Source organism: Electrona antarctica (assembly GCF_951216825.1).
Source record: "Electrona antarctica genome assembly, chromosome: 15".
Lineage (NCBI taxonomy): Eukaryota > Metazoa > Chordata > Actinopteri > Myctophiformes > Myctophidae > Electrona > Electrona antarctica.
The window spans coordinates 45,006,835-45,029,425 of NC_136796.1; the positions used below are offsets into that span (position 1 = coordinate 45,006,835).

Below are 22,591 nucleotides of genomic sequence, written 5' to 3' on the forward strand. Positions count from 1 at the left end.
GTCGACTAAATCAACTGTAGATTTAGTCGACTAAAATCTTATGACATTTAGTCGACTAAAACTAGACTAACACTAAAACATTCCAGGTGACTAAAATGTGACTAAAACTAAATAAACTATTCAAGAGACTATGACTAAAACTAAAATAGAAATTTGCTGCCAAAAACAACACAGTTGACCAATATATGCATAATGGTCTTCATTCATACAGATTTACCACTTTTTGCATGTTGCATACATGGAGGAAACATATTTTATTATCATCTGCTGTGGAAAGTAGTTTCAAACCTCCTGCTCTTAACCGCTATGCCAACACGCGCGTCACAAATATCTAACCAGTGCAAACGTTTAGAACTCTTGGTGTGAAATGCCACACCTATGGAGACCTACTCCAAACGCCTTCGCAAAATAATTAGTTTCTTCAATTACCATTGTATATAACAAGGGAAGAATAGGCATTCCTGTAATGTTGCAGATCATGATATGTTGGTAAATTGATTATTAAAATGGTGTATAAACCACAAACATTTAGCATTTTTAGACTGTACATTATCTTCACATGTGTTATCCAGATACTCATGGCTGAAGGCTGGTTGACTCATATCAGTTTAATATTCCATGTTGATAGTTTGTACATTTATCCATTGCGGATAGCGCTATTGCTCAAAAGAATTAAGGGAACAATTGGTTACCTCGTTTTTTTTTTTAGCAGTTTCCGTGAGCACTGTTGATAGATTTATTGATATAAATAACCTGTGTTTCATACTGTGCTGTTGCCGCTACAACACCTGCATTTAATTTTCACATTTGGCGATGTAATTTTGTACACACGACACAGCACACACACACACACACACTTCCTCAGCCCCCAACCTATTATCAATTTCCCCATATCATCGATGTATTAATCAAGCGCAGCCGTCTCTTGACATAAATATATTTTTTTATCAAAGTGTAAAAAAGGATATGAAATGGAAATATGTTTTCGCTTTGGTTCGTTAATGTTTCCACCATGTTGTTTATGGTTATGTTGGGCCAGTAGTGGATGTATATTAAGAAGACATGCCAGTGCAAAGTGTGTGTGTGTGGGGAGGCCTTAATAGGCAATCATAAAACTCCTTTTTAGATTCCTGGGTTTTATTAGAGACGATGAAAAAGCAGTAGACCTGTTTCAAGGGCCTTCTTTTCACAGCTCCAGTGAACTATAGGTGGGCTTCACACACCGTGGAACAAAGACTTTTCCTTTCTCGTTGGCTTCATTACCGCAAGATCAGCATGGTGCTGGCGAGAGGGAAGCCAGAAGCAGATGTTAGCTACTTTAGCTAACTTCTGGTTGTTCTTGGTGTCTAAATACCGTTTAGTACAACCTCACTGGACACAAGGCATATAGCTACATCAAAAAATGTGTAATGGTAAATGTTTAAATGTAAAGTATTGAATGTACAGACAGGCCTACAGAATCTAGTAGTGCAAGAATTGTGTGATACGCATAGCTTTTAAATCTGGCGACGACAACGAAAACATAAAAAGCCCAAGGTTGTGAAGGCTACCAAAATGCCATTGGCTTGAAAGATCTTGCTTTCTTTCAGTTAAAGGGGGTGCATACAGTACTTAGTTTAGACTAGTCATTGGTTAGACATGGGTTAAGGTTAGGTTTAGGTGTGCTGCCCCGTAGGAGGTTGGGTTTAGGGTGAGGGTTTGAGATAGGTTGTAGTTGTAGGACTAATGACTGGTCTAACCAATGACTAGTCTAAACCAAAAACTGTCTAAACTAAGTAGTTGTAGGACTAATGACTGGTCTAACCAATGACTAGTCTAAACCAAAAACTGTCTAAACTAAGTACTGCAGTTAAAGTGGCCTGTTGTGTGTTCAACCTGTTCTGAAATATCTCCTATTACACCAAGGCCTTACATTCCACCGATGTGTCTTCTTGCACAGACACACACATACACGGGTAGAAACAGAGAGCAGAATTTAAGAGCAGTCGCCCACCCCGCTCTCCTCTTCACCTCTGACCCCTGACCCCTGACCTTATAATGTGGGTTGTGGGTGGGAGCTAGGTCAGGTGGGCTCGGTTGAGCCTTTTTTTTCCACAGAGCTAATTTATCGCGGTGAGTTCATTTGGTTGACCCCTTGAGGAAAAGATGCAGTGGTGGAAAGTAACTAAGTACTTTTACTTAAATACTGTACAATTTTGAGGTATTTGTACTTTACTCGAGTATTTCCAATTTCCAGTACTTTTACTTCTACTCCACTATACATCTCGGAGCCAAAATTTGTACTTTTACTCCACTACAATTATTTGAAAACTTTAGTTACTAGTTACTTTGGCGATTAAAATTTTGATTAGAAAACATACATTAACCACTTCAACCCTATACATTTCGGCCATATGAAAATAGCCGATCTACAAGCTCACAATGCAAGCTTGTAGATCGGCTATTTTCAATAGATTTTCTACTCATTTTGAACTTGTGAAATGGGACATTCTGCAATATGAGTACTTTTACTTTTAGTACTTTAAGTACATTTTGATGCCGATACTTTTGTACTTTTACTCGAGTACATTTTCAATTCCGTACTTTTACTTGTAACGAAGTAGTTCTAAATTGCAGCATTGGTACTTTTTTACTTAAGTGAAACAATTGAGTACTTTTTCCACCACTGAAAAGACGTGCAGTCGGTATATAGCACAGTAGAATTCCGTGTCTTTTCATTCATAATCATAGTCTGCCCTTTATCCACTAAGGCCTTGAGCAAGTTCTCATGGTGTACTCTACTGATAGTCCTGGCTAGTTGACCACAAACAGTTATTCAGTATTTAAGTGAATTAATGTCTGTCTCTGTCAGCATTTAACCAGTGCTCCTTGGCTGGAATTGCAGTAGCATGCCATAGCTTTTGGTTAGAACGGAATGAAAGTTTGTGGCTAAACTGCGTGCGTGCGTGCGTGCGTGTGGCTGTGCACGCGTGTGTGCGTGTGGCTGCGCACGCGTGCAATTACACCATTTTATTATAAAACATAAATAATAACCGATGAAAAATGGAAGTCCAATTGAATCACTTGTCACAGGCTTGGGTTGTTCTGAGACTTGTTTTGGGCGTATAGGCTACAGATGTCTGGATCCAGCCGGGCCTTTGATCGGCAGGTTCACATTGGCTTAACCATCATTCTTCAGTGAGATACGGATTAGTTTTGTCAGGAGCCATTAGAGTAACCTGTGTCTGATGGGCCAGACGGGGCTCACTGAGTCTACAACGGCTGGACCAGAGTCCACTGTTGTTTTTTTGGCAGCAAATTTCTATTTTAGTTTTTTAGTCATAGTCTCTTGAATAGTTTTCATTTAGTTTTAGTCACATTTTAGTCACCTGGAATGTTTTAGTGTTGGTCTAGTTTTAGTCGACTAAATGTCTTGAGGTTTTAGTCGACTAAATCTACAGCTGATTTAGTCGACTAAAATGTATTTTGGCGGGCCTTGATGCCGTCGTAATGGCTGATTTTACACTCTCTGAAAATAGTCGATATACGAGCTTGTAGATCTGCTATTTTCAGCATGCAACCAAGTGTAAAATGACGTGTACTGGATCTCTTGTACACTAGTCCCTTCCTGACATTTTAGTTGAGTTTTTATTTGTTGACAAAATCGACAGTATATTAGTTTTAGTCGACAAAATCGACACTTTCCAGAATCCCTGTGCTGCGTGTCTGTCTCGCACTGTCTTCTAAAGCTGTAGAAACTGATGCGTCATTCTCCTCTGTCGCTCCTTTTTGAAGAAGTGATCAATGACCTAATGAAATTAGACTGGTCTGCCTGAGGAGGCTTATCCACTTGAGCCCTATTGTACTTTGTCGTACAATGACTAGCGAAAAATGGCTGATCTACAAGCTTGCATCGCATTGAGCTTGTCGATCAGCCTCTATACTATGCCAGCCAGGTTGAAAGTAGTTAAGCATAAACAATAAATATCAACTGAAATGTCAAACAAAAATTGCCTTTATATATTTTATTTAACTATAAGGGAAGATAATATAAATTGATAGATTTTTGAATAACAAAATCCTAAAAAATGATTTGCGATGTATAATGAAGTAAAGAAAGGAACAAACTCTGCTCCGAATGGTACCTTTTGTTCAGTCTCGAGGCATTCTGTCTCTCGCTAAAAGCACGATAACCTGCCAGGCACAGGAATGCAGTCAAGTAGCATAATAATAATAACGCGACATACTGTAGCATCTAATCTCGCAATGGGAAAAACCCATCTGAGATCTACTCCTAGCGAGGCTCGCTGACACGGCTAGTATATCCCATGCTTGGAGACAGACAGACACACACAGAGAGAGAGAGAGAGAGAGAGTTCTGGTGCCAGCGTCTGGTTCTGTTACTGGATATCCCATTCCTCTGGCGTCCGAGGGTTCTGGAATCTGGGGTTGCTCTGCGGACTTGTGTTACCAAGGGAATGTACTTCTAGCTTTTGCTTTGGTCTCATGTGCCTGGTGTGTTTTTTCTTTCTCCCCCACTTCCTCTCTGTAGCAAGCATGTCACACCCATAAAATCAGTGATAAAGATGAAGACTATGCTAACTGCGACGCTAGATCACCGAGTGCATGCCGGGTCTTTAGGCTTGTAAAAACTGTTCTTTTAACCCATTTTGGGGGCGGGAACCCCTTTTGGTGTTAGCATTATGTTATGCTTTAGCTATTGGAAAAATAGCAGATCTACAAGCTCTAGCTTGTAGGTCTGCTATTTTTTTTAAATCACACCCGTGTGAACTGAGTGGTGTAAGGTCTTATATAGACTGATCAGCTGTGGTCTGACGTAATGAAATCATGTCTGACGTAATGAAATCACACCCGGGTGAACAGGGTGAACATAGCAACCATGCTAATTTTTTCTGCACAGACTAACAAAGCCAGTTGTAGGAGTGGTTTACACCACTCAATAATGAAATCACACCCGGGTGAACAGGGTGAACATAGCAACCATGCTCATTTTTTCTGCACAGACTAACAAAGCCAGTTGTAGGAGTGGTTTACACCACTCAAAAATTGAACGACTGACATAGAAACATAGCTTTTTCAGAAAACTGTCAGGATGTAGAAGACATTTTTAGAATCTGATCTCAGGTCAAAATGGGTTAAACCTACAGTATTTCTACTAGTCTCGTGTAGCCAGATGACCTCCTACTGATGGTCTAGTGACGTCTGTATTCACTGTTGGGAGGGACTAACTAACTGGATGGAAACAATTTGGAAATTACAAAAACAAAAAAGAAAGGGAAAAAAGAGCGACTTCAGGGTGTTCCGTCAAGTTGCGCTGGCGGTGATATGATTTGTTGTCGGCAGTGGGAGTATGTTTGTTAGCGGCTTGTCCATTTTGCGGCCACTATTTCAGCCACTACGTTGAATTTTAGTTTCCACCAGATGTATCGGTCAGCAGAGATCGTCCGGGCCCACGAAAGAGTAGTAAAAATACCAATAGATTTCTATGGGGTTTTTTTCCACTGCATCTGTGAAACATATTACTTTAGAAGAATCATAATTATTACTCTATATGCGTGCATTTCTGTCTGCATCTTTCCCAAGTAACTGCAGGACTGGTGCTTTAGACAAGGTAAGGGCGTGGACCGAGAGGGCGTTGTACCGAGGACCTGTAATGAGACTCGGCAGCGCTCCCACCAACCAATATGGTTCCCATCAGGGAGAGACTTGCACTTGTGGCAGAAATTCCAGGCCTTCAGCAAATGCCTTGTCTGGATTCAATCAAAACAACTTCTGCCACGACGTACACACTAAACTAAGAATACCTACCACTCCGTACTTTGATGACATTCAGAAGCTTTCGCGAAAAACAAATAGAGGGGAGGGGGGGATAAAATTGGCATTGTTCTAGAAACACATTTTCACCACAGCCGGACATTGAAGGAAAGGTATTTTTCCAGACTTCTTCTTCTTCTTTCCGTCAGCCAGTTAAAACACTTTCGCTTTTTAGCAACGGCATGGGGCACGTGTTGGCACAGCCAGAGACATTATGTGAAAGTCGACCTGCTTGTCTTTGCGTTTATGTGTTTTCTGGGGGTCTCTCTGGCCTTTCCGAAATCCCTCGGAGGCCGTCTGCTTCTCCACGTGGGGGCCGCAAAGGCAGCGACCGACCCGCCGTTTTCATGTCAACGTCGTCTGCTGACGGAGTGCTATTTTCAATTGACCGTTCCCCTAACACCTCCCTAACCACACGGTGTGTGTTTTGCAAAGCGTTATTGGAACAGGCTGTCCTCCTGTGAGTTAAAACTCTTGCACAGGATGCGGGAGGAAGAGGTAGAAAAGTGATGAGTCAGGGGCTTGCATAGCGTGATTTATACTGTACTCGGGGTTTGCGTGCCGAAAATAGCCGATCTGCAAGCTCACAATGGTGTTTGCGGTGCGGAATGTTGTGAGCTTGTAGATCAGCTATATCTTCAGCGCGCAACAAAGTATGATGGCCGAGGCACACTTAACACTCCCACTGAGAAAATGTAGCAGAACAAGAGAAGAATGCTATGAATGTCCATTACTTTTTGCTAGTGTAGTGCCATACTGTGCACAAAACCTAAGACAAGATCTTTATTGTCACTGTGTGAGACGTGCAACGAAATTCCGTTTAGTGCAATCGTAACATCACAGCAGTATCGACAGAGAGGGAACAAAAAGTATCGACAGAGAGGGAACACAAAGGACAAGAGAAAGAAACACTGATGGGGCTAAAACTTCATTCCATAAAACTGTCAGGCCTCACTCAGACCTTTACTGCATTGCTGTATGCTTGTTGGATGAATGTTGTGTAGTGTCATGGCCGCCCCAATGCATTTCCAATGGGAGTCGCATGGTTTGACACAACATTTGTGTTGTATGAGGGGTAGGGGGCGCAGTCGAAACACAGCCGAAAGCCATACAACAGCTTGTAGTCCAAAATGTGGACTACAAACCATGTGACTTCCATTGGAAATGCATTGGGGCGGCCATGACACTACACAACATTCATCCAACAAGCATACAGCAATGCAGTAAAGGTCTGAGTGAGGCCTTAGTCCGTCATAGTCCAGTCCAGTCATCTCAATCCATTAATAAGAGCATTATAATGCACCGTTAAAAACAGTAAAATACACCAAGTACTACACTAAGTACTTTAAAATATTGAATGTGTTCTATGCACGCACGCACACACACACAGACACACACACACAGACACACACACACACACACACACACACACACACACACACACAGATAGACACACACATCTCTATTGCTTTATTGTGTAACGCAGGTGTCCCAAACAGTAGGGTAAGCATGACTCATTGTTCTTGCCATGGAAGCAGTGGAACCGATGCACTCGCCTTGGGGACCGCCACTTCCTGTCACAGGGTGCTTTGCAGTGGCCAGATTTCCTGTTGGCTGGAGAAGGGGGTGGGGGGGTGGGTGGAGCAAGAGAGAGATTATTTAACATGGGGCTCTTATCTCTCCTGTCTGTGTCTCTCACTATATCCATCAAAGTGAGCGGAGAGCCTATAATGCATTTTATCCTCTCTTAAGTTTGTTCTCCTTATTTGTGACTCCCCAGAGTAAATAAGTGATTCTTGGTGTTCCATCACTGCTCAAGTTGGGCTCCATCTTTTCTCTTCTCTTTTCTTTCCTAAATAGTCAAAATGAGGCTGCAGTACTGTAGAGATAAAATAACACCGCAGCGATATACCTCCTGCCGGACCTGACACTCTAACCAACACTATTGTTAAGTGTTGGTGGGTGGGAAGCCGATGGTTGTGTTCAGTGTTGTTTTCGTCGACTAAAACTAAGACGAAAAATGTTCGTCGACTACCTTTTTTCACTGACGAAAACGAAATGGAGACTAAATGAAAACAAATAAAAACTAGCCCAAAATGTTAGGAATGGACTAGTGGACAAGAGATCCAGTATAAGTCATTTTACACTTGGTTGCACGCTGAAAATACATGCGTTGTGAGCTTGTAGATCGGCTATTTTCAGCAAAAAAACAGCCATTACGACGGCATCAAGGCCCGCCAAAACACATTTTGTTAGACTAAATCAACTGTAGATTTAGTCGACTAAAATCTTATCATATTTAGTCAACTAAAACTAGACTAAACACTAAAACATTGCAGGTGACTAAAATGTGACTAAAACGAAATGAAAACTAATATTCAAGACTAAAATCAAAACACTGGTTGTGTTCTTGTTGCACTAGCGCCTCCTACTGGTTGGTTGAGGAGGTGTAGTTGAGGTGCTGCCTGTTCAGAGGGGAGGTCACTAGCGACTCCTACTGGTTGGTTGAGGTGTAGTTGAGGTGCTGCCTGTTCAGAGGGGAGGTCACTAGCGCCTCCTACTGGTTGGTTGAGGTGTAGTTGAGGTGCTGCCTGTTCAGAGGGGAGGTCACTAGCAACTCCTACTGGTTGGTTGAGGTGTAGTTGAGGTGCTGCCTGTTCAGAGGGGAGGTCACTAGCAACTCCTACTGGTTGGTTGAGGTGTAGTTGAGGTGCTGCCTGTTCAGAGGGGAGGTCACTAGCAACTCCTACTGGTTGGTTGAGGAGGTGTAGTTGAGGTGCTGCCTGTTCAGAGGGGAGGTCACTAGCAACTCCTACTGGTTGGTTGAGGTGTAGTTGAGGTGCTGCCTGTTCAGAGGAGAGGTCACTAGCAACTCCTACTGGTTGGTTGAGGTGTAGTTGTGGTGCTGCCTGTTCAGAGGAGAGGTCACTAGCAACTCCTACTGGTTGGTTGAGGTGTAGTTGTGGTGCTGCCTGTTCAGAGGAGAGGTCACTAGCAACTCCTACTGGATGGTTGAGGACGTGTAGTTGAGGTGCTGCCTGTTCAGAGGTTGAGGTGGAACTGATGGTGGTGAAGATGGTGTGAACCTCGGCATGCGTTTCGTTCCCTCTGTGAAACCACTTGTTGCTCAAGTGAAAAGAAGTGGCTGGTGACTATCTATCTACACAGTGTGTGGCAGGGACGTGCAGAGAGTGTTAGAGGGGCACTTTTGGACAAAAATAGCAGATCTACAAGCTCACAACGCGTCGCGCTGCGACGCGTTGTGAGCTTGTAGATATGCTATTTTCGGGGCGCAACCCAGCACTCTTTAGCTAGTGGACATGCAGGTGTGTAACGACATGGATTTCTAAACAAATTTGTTCCAACGCAAAATGCTGCGTTCCAGGTTCAGGATACTTTGGAAATTAACGAAATGCTCCCGAATGCTGCCTTCCGGCATGGCATGGAAAATGAGAGGCATTTGCATTTATTTTACCACAGTAAATGCTGCATTCATGGTCTGGAGAGGGCAGTTGTTTTACAGATGGGTAAAAGGGCAGGGGGCTGAAGCCCCCTTTGATGTCTATGTGTGCACGTCCCGGGTATGTGGTCGTCCACACACACCCTCCACAGGTCAACAGTGGATCGTTGGCAGCGACAATGGGGAGGGACCGAAGGACAAATTGGGAGGGCATTGTTGTCCCCGATTAAAAAATTGGGGATAAAATGAAAAGCGACCAACATTTGTGACAATTGTCTTTTTTTAACATTTTGAACAGACACAAAACATATACATTTTACTACTAGTAATGTCACTGAAAGTGATCTAGTTTGGCTTAGTTTAAACCATGCGGCGAATAGGAATCTTCTCCTTGCGGTTTCGTTCCAGAAAGGCATGGTTCTGGCAATCGAACGTTCAGTTGAATTAACCAGACTTTATAAAGATTGTGGGCGTGCATGTTTGTGCACGTCTGTGCATGTGTGTGCATGTGTGTGTGTGTGATGTATATGTTTGTGCCCCTACTCTGTACGGCAGCTGCATTAACCCTTTTAGACCTGAGCTCGATTTTTGGACCCACAAAAATATATGTAATTGGCCGCCGACCCCCCATCTGAAAATATGTTGCAAAGATTTGAGTTAAAAATATAAAAATATATATATTCAAAGATTTGCACCACATTTTCACGATTTTTCAAAAATAGCAGACCTACAAGCTCATAGCGTGGCACTCGGTGCCGCGCTATGAGCTTGTAGATCTGCTATTTTTCAATAGTGTTTCAAACACCAAATGGGGTTCCCGCCCCAAAAATGGGGTGGGTGGGTGGGGTGGCTCCGGGGTGGGTCACCTCTGTCAGTAGTGAGCACACATAGGAAGGTTCTGCACACTCAGCACGCACACACACACACACGCCATGTCAGGATTTCATTAGCAGCTGTATTTATTGGCACAGCTGAAGCAAATAAAGCTGACGTGCACTCATCATGTCATCGTCTTAACATTTTAACACGTGGTTTACGCTTTATTATAAAATATTATAGGATCCTGCTTTATGCTGAGGAGGAGGATATAAGGCCTGTTAATGGCTACAATAACACATTAAGCATTGTCAGGATAAGGAAGGAAGACCCATATATAATATATAAATGAAACATGGCTAATGGCTACAATAACACAATATCATGCATTGTCAGGATAAGGAATGAAGACCCATATATATAAATGAAACATGGCTAATGGCTACAATAACACAATATCATGCATTGTCAGGATAAGGAAGGAATGAAGACCCATATATATAAATTAAACATGGCTAATGGCTACAATAACACATTGTCAGGATAACACATTGTCAGGATAAGGAATGACGACCCATATATAATATATAAAATTAAACATGGCTAACGTGGCTTTAACAGACGGTGGTATTTTCAAGCACATCTGTGTGTCAGGCCCCGTGAGTTTGCAGAGGCAGGAAAGTGTCTCTCGCGGCATGAGTTACTTGTGTAGACAGAGCTACTGAGCTCCTCGTGTACATTTCTTCAAGAACTCGTTCCAGCACGTCAACGTTTTTTTTTGCTCACATTTCATTTGTTTCATAAGCAGTGACATTACCGCTCCCTGTTTTGTGCATGCCATCCATTATTGGCGAAAATGTTCAAAAATAGCAGACCTCATGCACGTGTGACTTAATCTCTATTTTAGAAAAGGTGGCTTAAATGGTTATAAATGTGAATTTAATTACTATTAATTTATTGAGTGGAGCATGAGTTGTGAGTTGAACATCTGTTATACGAGTTGACTTACACGTTCTCAATATTTCTTCTCTCTGTCTCTCTCTCTCTCTCTCTGCAGAAGAGGTCGACTACGCCAACTTCGGCACGCTGACGCGCCGGAAGAAGGCGGTGGTGGCGCTGCGGAACAACGACGTGAACCGCAAGCGGCCGCACATCCGCATCGGCATGCCGCAGGACTTCCGGCCCGTCTCCTCCATCATCGACGTGGACATCCTGCCCGAGTCGCACCGCCGCGTGCGCCTCTACCGCCACGGCTCGGACAAGCCCCTGGGCTTCTACATCCGCGACGGCACCAGCGTCCGCGTGACGCCGCACGGCCTGGAGAAGGTCCCGGGCATCTTCATCTCCCGCATGGTCCCGGGCGGCCTGGCGGAGAGCACGGGCCTGCTGGCGGTCAACGACGAGGTGCTGGAGGTGAACGGCATCGAGGTGACAGGCAAGTCCCTGGACCAGGTCACGGACATGATGATCGCCAACAGCCACAACCTCATCGTGACGGTCAAGCCGGTGAACCAGCGCAACAACGTGGTCCGGAGCAGCCGGATCTCGGGCAGCTCGGGCCAGTCCTCCGACAGCAGCGGCTCGGCGGGATACTGCACGAGCCTGTCCGCGGCCACGTCCGCGGGGATGATGAGCGTGGGCGCCACGGGCTACCCCGACGACCTGGAGAGCGACGACGACGCCGACATCGTCATCGAGAGCAGCATCAAGCGGCCGTCGCGGAGGTCCAACGCGTCGGTGGCGTCCGACGTGTCACGTGTCGCTGCACATCCGCCTATCCCCCTCCCCTCCGCGGCGGCTGCTTCGGCGCCGGCGGCGGCAGCCCCCCTGCCGGAACCTTCCCCCAGCCCGCCCACGCCGCGGCCCGCCTCCGTGGTCTCCACGGCCTCCTTCCACTCCCAGCCCAGCCTCAACGGAGGCTCTCACCACCACCACCACCACAGCAGCCTCACCTACCAGCTTCACAGAGACCTGAACCTCAAGCATAACCCCCACCCACCACCACCACAGCCCCAGTCCCACTCCCAGTCCCACTCCCAGTCCCACCACCACCAACACCTCCACCACACTCAGCCCCAGCACCACAGCAGCAACCCGGCTCTCCGTCACAGCAACGGCAGCCTGCACAAAATCCTCAGCTCCCTGAAAACGGACCCACGACACAGCCTGGCACTTCCCAGGGGCGGGGTAGAGGAGGATGGCACCGTTATTACTCTATAATACACACACACACACACACGAACACACAGAGTCGAACACACAGAGTCAAACACACGTGCAGGCACACACACACTCTCTCTCTCTCTCTCTCTCTCACTCACACACACACACACACACACACACTGACACACACACGCGTGTACAGAAATATCCCCACTGCACAGAGACTTAAAACGGGAACACCATCCCAGGTTTGGGTGTATGAGAGTATGAGCGCCATCAAACTAATTTTGTAACTTTTTGTTTTCTCTTGTTTTTTTTTGTTTTTACACGATAAAAAAAAAGGTAACAAGAAAATTGTAAACCAGGAAACAAGGAGAGTTTGTTCTGCATTCTGTATTTTTTTAAACGTTGTCTGTGTCTTACTACAGAAGATTTGTGCGTATGTAACGGACATCGGGGACAAGTAAGCGTTTTTAGGCGTGTCCGTCGTATCTGAATGTGCGTACAGCCTGATATCCTTAGTGACCACTTTTAATACAATCCTCTCATTCTTTTTACTGGGACCAACTTTTGAGGTTTTGTTTATGAACTTTTTATTTTAAAGAGTAATTCTATATTTCTGATAAAATGCTGATGTAAATGTTCTGAATTTCTTATTCTTAATAGTTCTTTTAAGTGTTTTTCTGATTAAATCTTTGTATCTGCTCCAATAAATTATTCTAAACCTAACTAACTAGAGTATGAATAAATGTGTGTTTGTTTTTGCATCGGGGTGTAAATTACAGATGAATTGAGTTAATTTTCCATGCAATTTAAAGCTTCAATCCTTTGAGAGCTGTGGTTTTCTGTGTCTCCTGACACGATTTTTGTATTTTTCCAGTTTTTCATGTGTCTATGAGGTGACAGTACTTCATTAGACACCCTGGAGTCGTTTTTATGTGCAATGATGTATTCCCTTTGTATTTATGGTTTCTTCCTGGAGGCTGAACCCTTGACAGTCAAACGTGCCAATGAAAAAAACGAATATAGTGACATCGCATTATCAGCCCCTCCCCTAACCCCTCCCCCTTTATCATACAACTACAGCTGTGGGTGCGGCTTAAGTTCAGGTGGATCACCAGTCACCACCCATCACCACCCACCAGGCAAACCAGGCATACTTAATGAACTGGTGGGGGTGCCCACATAAAAACGACATTTTAACAAATTCTGTACACTTTTTTGAACAAGACCTGATCATGTTTTAGGGTGGAAAAAAATCATGGCACTCCATCTTTAAAGGACCACTTCACCACTTTTCAACTTCTCTTCCTATAATTGGTCCTAACTAATGTTCATGATAAAATACCACCATTTTGTCCTACTCAGTCTGTCTCATAGGAAGGCTGTGGGCAGTTCAGAAACCCGTCCACCAGTGACATCATCGATGGTGAATCCAAGCTAATAGAAACGGCAGGCTTTCTTTTCCTGTAAAGTTGCAATGCAAGAGTTGAAGCCATCGTTCTCACGATAATAAAAATCTAAATATATTTTAAAACAAATCTTGTTTAAAAAAAAATCTGCCTAATGATGATGTCACTGGTGGACGGGTGTCCGAACTGCCCAAAGCCCTCCTATGAGACACAGACTGAGTAGGAAAAAATTTTGGTGTTTTATCATGAACATTAGTGAGGACCAATTATATGAAGAGATGTTGAAAAGTGGTGAAGTGGTCCTTTAAGAGTAGGGACTCGGGAGGCTATACCTATAAAACAACTGGAAGGTCTGACAAATGTTGACCACCTACTGTATAGCACTGGTTCTCAACAGTGTTTTTGACAGCAAATTTTAGTTTTAGTCGTCTCTTGAATAGTATTCATTTAGTTTTAGTCACATTTTAGTTACCCGGAACGTTTTAGTGTGAGTCTAGTTTTAGTCGATTAAATCTCACAAGATTTTAGTCGACTAAATCTACAGTTGATTTAGTCGACTAAAATGTGTTTTGCCCGGCCTTGATGCCGTCGTAATGGCTGATTCTACACATGCTGAAAATAGCCGATCTACAACTGCGACGCGTTGTGAGCTTGTAGATCTGCCATTTTCAACATGCAACCAAGTGTAAAATGACATACTGGATCTCTTCTCCACTAGTCCCTTTTAGTCTAGTTTTTATTTGTTGACAAATTGTCAGTATATTTAGTCATAGTTTTAGTCATCGTAGCTTTTATTTAGTTTTTATGTAGTTTTTGTCAGTGGGAAAAAAGGTAGTCGACGAACATTTTTCGTCATAGTATTAGTCGACAAACCACTGACTGGTTCTCAAATGGGCTGTGAGGTCATTGCACCTGGGCCCTCAAATAATTGGCAAAACATTTCAGATTTGAATGATAATGTAACATTGAAGTGATGCCAATAAATAAAGAACTTAAAAGTATACAACATTAGTTCCATTAATCCAAGGTGGAACACTATCGATAGTTTTTTGGCTCACAGCATGGTATGAGTAACATTCTTTGTGACATCCACATTGGATCCCAATGTCCCGTTATCTGTTTTAAGACAAGGAAAATAATAAGCACCTAATAGGCCAATACAACAAAACAAATAGAGCGAGGGGGAAAGAAATATAATTTTTCTATTTTTAAAGATGAGTTATTATTCCAAACATCTCATCAGCTATTGTTGTGGTTCCACTGCGATAGTTTAATACAAATTATAGATACTAGAGTGGTGCCCATGGGGCCTCTACAGCGGTGACTGGCCTACCCAGATATTATGCGTTGGAGCCTCTACAGCGGTGCCCGTTGGGCGCTGGCCTACTTGGAAAGATGCAAGTTGCAAATGCATGCTCCACCCAGTTATTTTTGTCCGTGTCCCTTTTATGCCCATATATGGAGTTCTTTGTCAGGCATAACCAAAAATGGAGTCTGGCCCGGGCAGAGGCCTTTTGTGGCCCGGCTGAGGCCTTTTGTGGTGGTTCTAGACAACCGTGGGTCCGCACCCCCGCAATGCGTGTGTCGAATTTGTAGTCGGTGGGGCGAACGGTTCTCGAGTTACGTGCATTACAGTCAGACGTACAGAGGTAGAGACTTGGTGCATGTATAGTTAGATGTTGTGTATAGGGTGCAGTCGGTGCTAAAATATTATTTATAGCCTTTGATTTCATTCATAATAAAATATTAAATTGGAACCACTGCTCATGATTTAGAAGACACAAGCTAAGACAAACAGCATTTTAACCACTTTCAACCAGGCGAGAGAGATATATAGAACACTGTAGATCGAGATTTATTTTCATATTGCAAACCCATACCTGCAGTACCGGTATGTATGTTTTGTGTTCACCTTTTAAAGCTACAATCCATGAGTTTCATGTCCTCTCCTGACAAAAAGGAACCAAACATCCAACAACGTGGTTTTGTTTCGTTCACAATGAAAGTGCTCGAAGGCCTCACTCACACGTAAGACACACGCAAGCCCCCCTTTTTGAAACTAAAAGCCCTCAAACCAAGTGGAAGTGTGTAGGGCGAGTGGCGAGGGCTTAGTTTCAAAAAGGGCCAAGACACACGTGTGTGTTGTGTGTTGTGTGTGTCATGGAGAGGGGGGGGGGGGCAGAAGACAGCCATGCAACAAGGTTGTGTCATGAAACCATGTGACTCCCATTGGAAATGCATTGAGGCGGCCATGACACACATAAGACACAGGACACAAGTGTGTCTTACGTGTGAGTGAGGCCTAACATAACCAAGCTCAACTCCGTAACGATGAATTTATGATGAATTGAACATGGTGGGCCCTATTGTAAACAAGTGTAATACTTTATGGTGTCGTCCACAGTTAACAGTTTTGTATTGAGTTGTGCTTGAAATGTACTGTAATTCTCCAATCTGTTAATACATTCATCAATCAATCAATCAATCAATCAATCAATCAATGCAATAGAAGTTGGCAGTGGTGGACAGTAAATAAGTACTTTTTTTACTTAAGTACTGTACTTGAGTAAAATTTGTAGGTATTTGTACTCTTATTTGAGTATTTCCAATGTTCAATTATTCTACTCCACTACATCTCAAAGACATTTTACTTTTATTCCACTACAATTATTTTTAAAACATTAGTTACTTTGTAGATTTTGATTATTATTACAAAACATACATTAACCACTTGAGCCCTAATATACATTTCCGCCATTTGAAAATAGCCGATGGGTCTGTCTACCAAGATGTGATGCATTGTGAGCTTGTAGATCTGCTATTTTCAAAATGTTTATTACATATTGGGACATTCTTGCATAATGACTACTTTAGTCTTTTGGTACTTTAAGTACATTTTGAAGCCAATAGTATTTTTACTCATAGGTAAAGTTTTGCATTCTGGACTTTTACTTAGTAACATAGTATTTCTATATTGCAGTAGTGATACTTTTACTTAAGTAAAACATTGAGTTTCATAACCAAACCCCTTGTGGAAATAAATAACAGACACCAAACAACAACATCAATCACAAAACCAAAAACCAAAACCATTCTCTATAACTCAAATAGCGAGGACAGTTGCCACAACAATAAAACAGTAAGTGAGGGTCCGCCCCTGAGGCATGCTGGGAAATCCTTCCAAGTCGAACTGGCGCACCATGCTACACAGCCCCCACCTGAGGGGGGGGGGGGGGGGGGGGTATTCCCACAATACCAAGGGCAAGTGGACAGACAGTTGATACCTGGCGCACAAGCTGGGGGCCACTCGTCCACTTTGCGAAGGGGGGGGGAGAAAGAAGGAGGGGGAGAAGGAGAGGAGAAAAAGAGAGAGAAAGAGAAGAAAAATGCGGCTTTACTGTGGCCATTTATGTTTGATGTGTGCAAGATTTGGTCACCTTTGATGTTTTTGGACGCGCGACAGACGGGATTCGAACCAGCGGCCCTATGTTCTTGAAGGTCTCCCATTCAGGGCAGTCTCATATAGTGACATAGATGCCCTTATATGGACACAGCCAGACGCAGTGTGGGGAAAACCCCGCTCTTGGTAGAGAGGCCGGACAAAATATCGGCTTTAGGGTGACCAGCTGGGCGGCATAGCTTAGTTGTTGCCGTCCGGGCAATGGTGTGACAGCCAGGGTCTGCACTGCAGCGCTCGCCCTTCCAACGCCAGTGCAAGGTGGAGTCGAGATGAAGGTCAGTCAAGCAACCATCTGGACCTGGACACGACAGATGTCTGGAGGCCCATTACAATTGTATAGCAGGGTCACACATAGACAGCAAAGGGGGCTTCGGCCCCTGCCCATTTACCCCGTCTGTAAAACAACTGCCCTCAACCAGACCATGAATGTACCATTTACTACACGGTGAAAGAAACACAAATGCCCCTCCTCTCCTTTCCATGCTATGCCGGAAGGCAGCATTCAGGAGAATTCCTTTTTTTCCCGAAGTCTCCTGAACTTGAAAGCAGCATTTTGCGTTGAACAATTGTTTTTAGTAATCCATGTCGTTACACCGCATCTCCACTAGCTAAAGAGTGCAAATCAGGTTGTTTATTGGTTATGGTTAAGGATAAGCCAAGAAAAGACCAAGGCCACAACCATCGGCCTGTGAGACGTGGATGAATACAGCCAGCATCGCCAACAAGTTGGATGTCTTCCACCGACGATGCCTCAGATCCATCTTGAGGATCTCATTTCTCATGGAGCGACCGCATCACCAACGAGGAGGTGATGGGGAAGGGCAGGGGTAGCACCACTGTCTGTCATCGTCTCTGAAAGGAGGAGGTGATGGGAAGGGCAGGGTTATAGCAGCACTGTCTGACATCGTCTCTGAAAGGAGAAGGAGAATGGCTGGGCACGTATTCCGACTGCCAAGAGAGAGACCGGCAAGTGTGGCAATTGACTGCATGCCAGAAGGTGGAAAGAGGAAGAGAGGGAGGCCAAAGAAGACATGGAGCCAAGGAAGACAGCCAAGAAGCAAGAAGGGTCGACAGAGACCGGAGCAAAATGGAGGGGTCTCGTCGCCCAATATTCCAATAGGAACGATCCAAGTCTAATTAAGTCTAAGTTATGGTTATGTCTGAGTCAGAGTGATGTCAAGAGGTCCACCCAGGCACCCACCCGCCCTCCCATTAGTTAAATGTATTAGGCTATACACAATGTGAAAACGTTAATTAAGGTATGCTTTGGAAAATGGTGTGAAATAATGTATGAAATGTAAGTAGGCTATAGGCCTACGTGATTTGAACATAGACCAAATCACCATTCAACTTCTTGTTTACATTTTCATTTGATTTATTCCATTTTAAGACATTTTAGTCCACAAACAAAACAGAAAAAACAAAACAAAAAAAAGGTAGGCATGTAGACCTACTACTCCAAATACTACACATAGGCCTACATGTGGAATAGCCTATATGAAATGTAACATCATTATAATTATAGGGCTGCAGGTTTTGTAACCATTTGTAGCAATTGTTGAAATGTATAGGCCTTACAAATGTCAAATATTCAAGCATAATCATAATAAATTGATTATGTCTACTTATTTCAGACCATTTCCCTAAGCATTGGCTAGTTGGCTACATTAGATTAAAAAAACAAAAAAACAAAACAAAGGGGCACTCAAAGTTATATAACAGCGGAAGATGTTTTAACATGTGTGATCCAGGAGTACCTTTTACTATAAAATATTACATTTGTAAAATGTGTAAAAAATAAATAAATAAATAAAGAAAAAAGAAAAAGAAAAGAAAAAAAAGAGAAACCGGTTGCCAACTGGTACGCGGACGACAGTACAAAATAAATTAGGCTAAAACTCTTGTTGTTAATTAGCATTGATTTGACACAGCAGAGCAGGCCATTTATTTATTGCAGTCACACAGACCTGACCAGAGTCGCAGTTTATAGTTTTAAAGGCGGCTGTTTAGGCTAATAATGTGAATTTCGCTGCAGGCCTACACCGTCACGGTTTATCCAGAGCCATATAAGGCTCTGGGTTTATCTACAGTCAAAAGTTGTAGGTCTACCGGTCCGGGTCTACCTGATTATTGAAAAGCAACAACCATGTTGTATGTAGGGCGTGTAGGCTTACTAGGCTATCTGTCTTCATGGATATGACGACGAGTGCAAAATTGAGCAAGACAAGACATTTGCTCACCAAGGAATACAGCAGGTGCACAAACAATAAACATAGGACTCTGCATAGTGTAAGAGAAGCTGACCAAATGAAAAAAACTGTTCATTATGCAAAAGTGATACAACTTTGAATATATACTTTTGTTCCACAGTTGTCCAATATGCAGTCTACAGAACAGATAGGCAGCGGCTACCATCCATCGAGTTAGCCTCGCAGCCATGCCGTCATCTGTCTGTCTTTGCAAGTTTGCAATGCATTGCATATTGCCCCCAGGCAGGCAGAATAACAACAGGTAAGCTACAGGCTATAGCCTATAAAAGTATGTGAATGAAAAACAATGATTGATTAGGCCTACATACAGTACAAATATATATGTTATCAGGAATAACATACATACAATATGTTTCATCTGGTTTACAAACCAGATGAAACGAGGTAGCTTTTACTAGCTTATTGGTTAGTGGTAGTAGCCTAGTACCCATCCACCGCTGCCCTACAAAAAACAAACCCTTCATCTAATGGCAGGTTTTACTTATTTAACTGCCATTCTACATTATTGTTGTTGTATCGTTTAGTCCAGTGGTTCTCAAAGTGGGGTCTGGGGACCCCCAGGGGTCCTTGAGGGAGTTCCAGGGGGGACCCAGCTAAATGATAATTTGGAATCAAATGGACCCTTATGGGTCTGTAACTCAGATAGTGTACAACCAGGTCCATTTGGTTCCATTTGTACACTCTGAGTTAAATTAACATTGATTTTACAATATAAATTGGGGGTCCCAGAGATAGAAATGTCATTAAATGGGGGTCCGTAGACTAATGCATGTCAAACTGGGGGTCCTCGACATTAACAGGTTGAGAATCACCGCTAGAGCCGTAACAATCTTCTCTTATGGGGGTCCCTGCTATATCTTTTCAAATGGGGGTCCGTGGGATAATTAGTGTCAATTTGGGGGTCCTTGACATGGAAAAAGTTTGGGAACCACTGGTTTAGTCATTTATATTCTTGGTTTTGCTAGTGTTGTATTAGGCCTATTTGCTAAGAAACATGGCCTGTACCTGGAATCCATTTTGGGTTGCAGGCCTATAGTAGAGGTCAGCACAGCAACCTCGAGATCTAGGTTCAAGCTTGCTGCTTTTTTGTTTTCTCTTGGTTACGGCAATGCACTTTTTTTCTGGCCTGCCAAATATGACGTTATTTACAACTTGTCCAAAGCCAAAGTTTTAACTAAAACTAAGATGAGAGAACCTATTACTCCAGTTTTAGCTTCACTCCATTGGCTCCCGGTTTGTTTTTATAGGATTGATAAAATGATTTTACCTGTTTATAAAGCTCTCAATGGTCTCGCACCTTCCTACCTACACGACTGCCTGCCTAGATATGTCCCAAACCGCCCCCCTCAGGTCCTCCACTGCTGGCCTGTTTGTAGCCGCAATTTGCAACTCTAGATTTCTTTTAATAATGGGATGAATCTAGAGCAATACCCTCCATTGACTCCCCATTCATCCAATTTGCATTTGCGATCTGCTTGTATTAAACAACGTTAAACTCACCAACAATGCAGCTCTAGGCCAAGCTTGAATTATGGGGTATTGCAACTCTAGATTCATCCCATTTATAAAAAAATCTAGAGTTGCAAATTGCGGCTAGCCTGCTTGATGTGCCTAAAAATGGCAACAAAAAAACACTGAGTGAAGCAGCTTTCTGCTTCTATGAGCCGACGGCATGGAACAAACTCCCACTACACCTTTGACAGGCAGTCTCTGTAGACCTCTTTAAAGCACACCTCAAGACATAGACCTACTTCTACGCTCTTGCTTTTAGTTGAGCTTTTAGAATCCTTTATTCATGTCCTCGCTGTATTGCATTACTGCTATTATTTTTAATTATGTTGTTTTATGCTTTTGTTTATATTTTCATTTTTCCCTCCACTGCTCTGTAAAGCACTTTGAGCTGCATTTCATGTCATGAAAGGTGCTATACAAATAAAGTTATATTATTATTACTACTACCAGTAAGACGCCCTGAGGGCGACCCTAAAGGGCGAGGTTGCGTGCACGCATCCGCCTGGGAGACGGCAGACTGCTGGGCGAGCGCTGCCTCTTTGGCATGGGGGGGATCAACATATGGAATGAATTCTGTACTGGCCATATATGGAGCGTGTCTTGAGTGTAGGGGGGTTTGATGAGGTCAGATCAACATCTTCCCCACTTTGGAATAATCCAATTTAATAATTTAAATTCATTTAAGTTTAATAATTTGGAATATTATGTATCCAAAACACTGCTGTCATCCTGTGGATAATGTTTGAATTGCAGCTTGCATGATTATTCTTGGAAGGTGGTTCCTATAACTCTTGATATAATATGCCATGGAAAACAAACCTGGTACCACTTGTTTTCCATCTGCTAATTTTGTTGTGTTAACTCTAGCTGTTTAATCAAGGACTAGAAGGCAACTTTGACGATGGAGAGGGCCACTATATTTCCACACTCACTCCAGAGGGCCACTATATTTCCACACTCACTCCAGAGGACCACATTGCACATTACTGTCGTAGCAAAAAATAGCCGATCTACAAGCTCAAAACGCATCGCACTGCGGCGCGCTTTGAGCTTGTAGATCAGCTATTTTGCTATGTATGAATTGAAATCCTGAAATATTTTTTGCTATTTTGGATTTGGAATCCTGAAAAGTAATGTTTCTATTTAATTTCAAATGCCTTTAATTATAGTTATGTTAACTTTATGAACTAAATTCAAATTCAATAGACATAAAAAAGACTAACATCTTAATACTACTCATTTAGCTACTAATGTAGACTGGAGTAATTAAAGCCGGTCATGTCTGCATGATTGGAATTGTAACCGCTGAAATAAATATGATCTCAGTATTCTGCTATTAACCTGAGGGCCACATTAAGTGAAGGTGGGGGCCGCATGTGGCCCCCGGGCCGCCTGTTGCCCATGTATAGACTAGATAATCCTGCGTGATCGTAGGTGAATATTTTGAAGTTGCTTGTTTCTTCTTTCTTTTTTTGAGTGGTGCAAACCACTCCAACAACTGGCTTTGTCTGTGTCTATGTATGTGTGTACCTGTACGTGTGTGTACCTGTACATGGGACCCAAAAAAATGAGCATGGTTACTATGGTCACTGACATTACGTCAGACCACAGCTGATCAGGCTATATAAGACCTTGCACCACTCAGTTCACACGCGTGTGATTTTTTTAGAATATGATATCTGAA

At 43.1% G+C, this 22,591-nt stretch overlaps 1 protein-coding gene and 1 long non-coding RNA gene across 2 annotated transcripts in view; one reads left to right on the forward strand and one right to left on the reverse strand.

Moving 5' to 3' along the window:
- The window catches only part of pard6gb (par-6 family cell polarity regulator gamma b), a 59,308-nt gene extending 46,326 nt beyond the window's left edge, over positions 1–12,982 (forward strand). Inside the window, exon 3 of the mRNA XM_079523269.1 lies at positions 11,148–12,982. Within this exon, the coding sequence (XP_079379395.1) occupies positions 11,148–12,310 (1,163 nt within the window). The 3' untranslated portion in view covers positions 12,311–12,982. The remainder of the gene's footprint in view (positions 1–11,147) is intronic.
- Positions 1–22,591, reverse strand: part of LOC306938920 — a 366,267-nt gene that overhangs the window by 108,794 nt on the left and 234,882 nt on the right. The gene's annotated exons all lie outside the window — the stretch shown is intronic.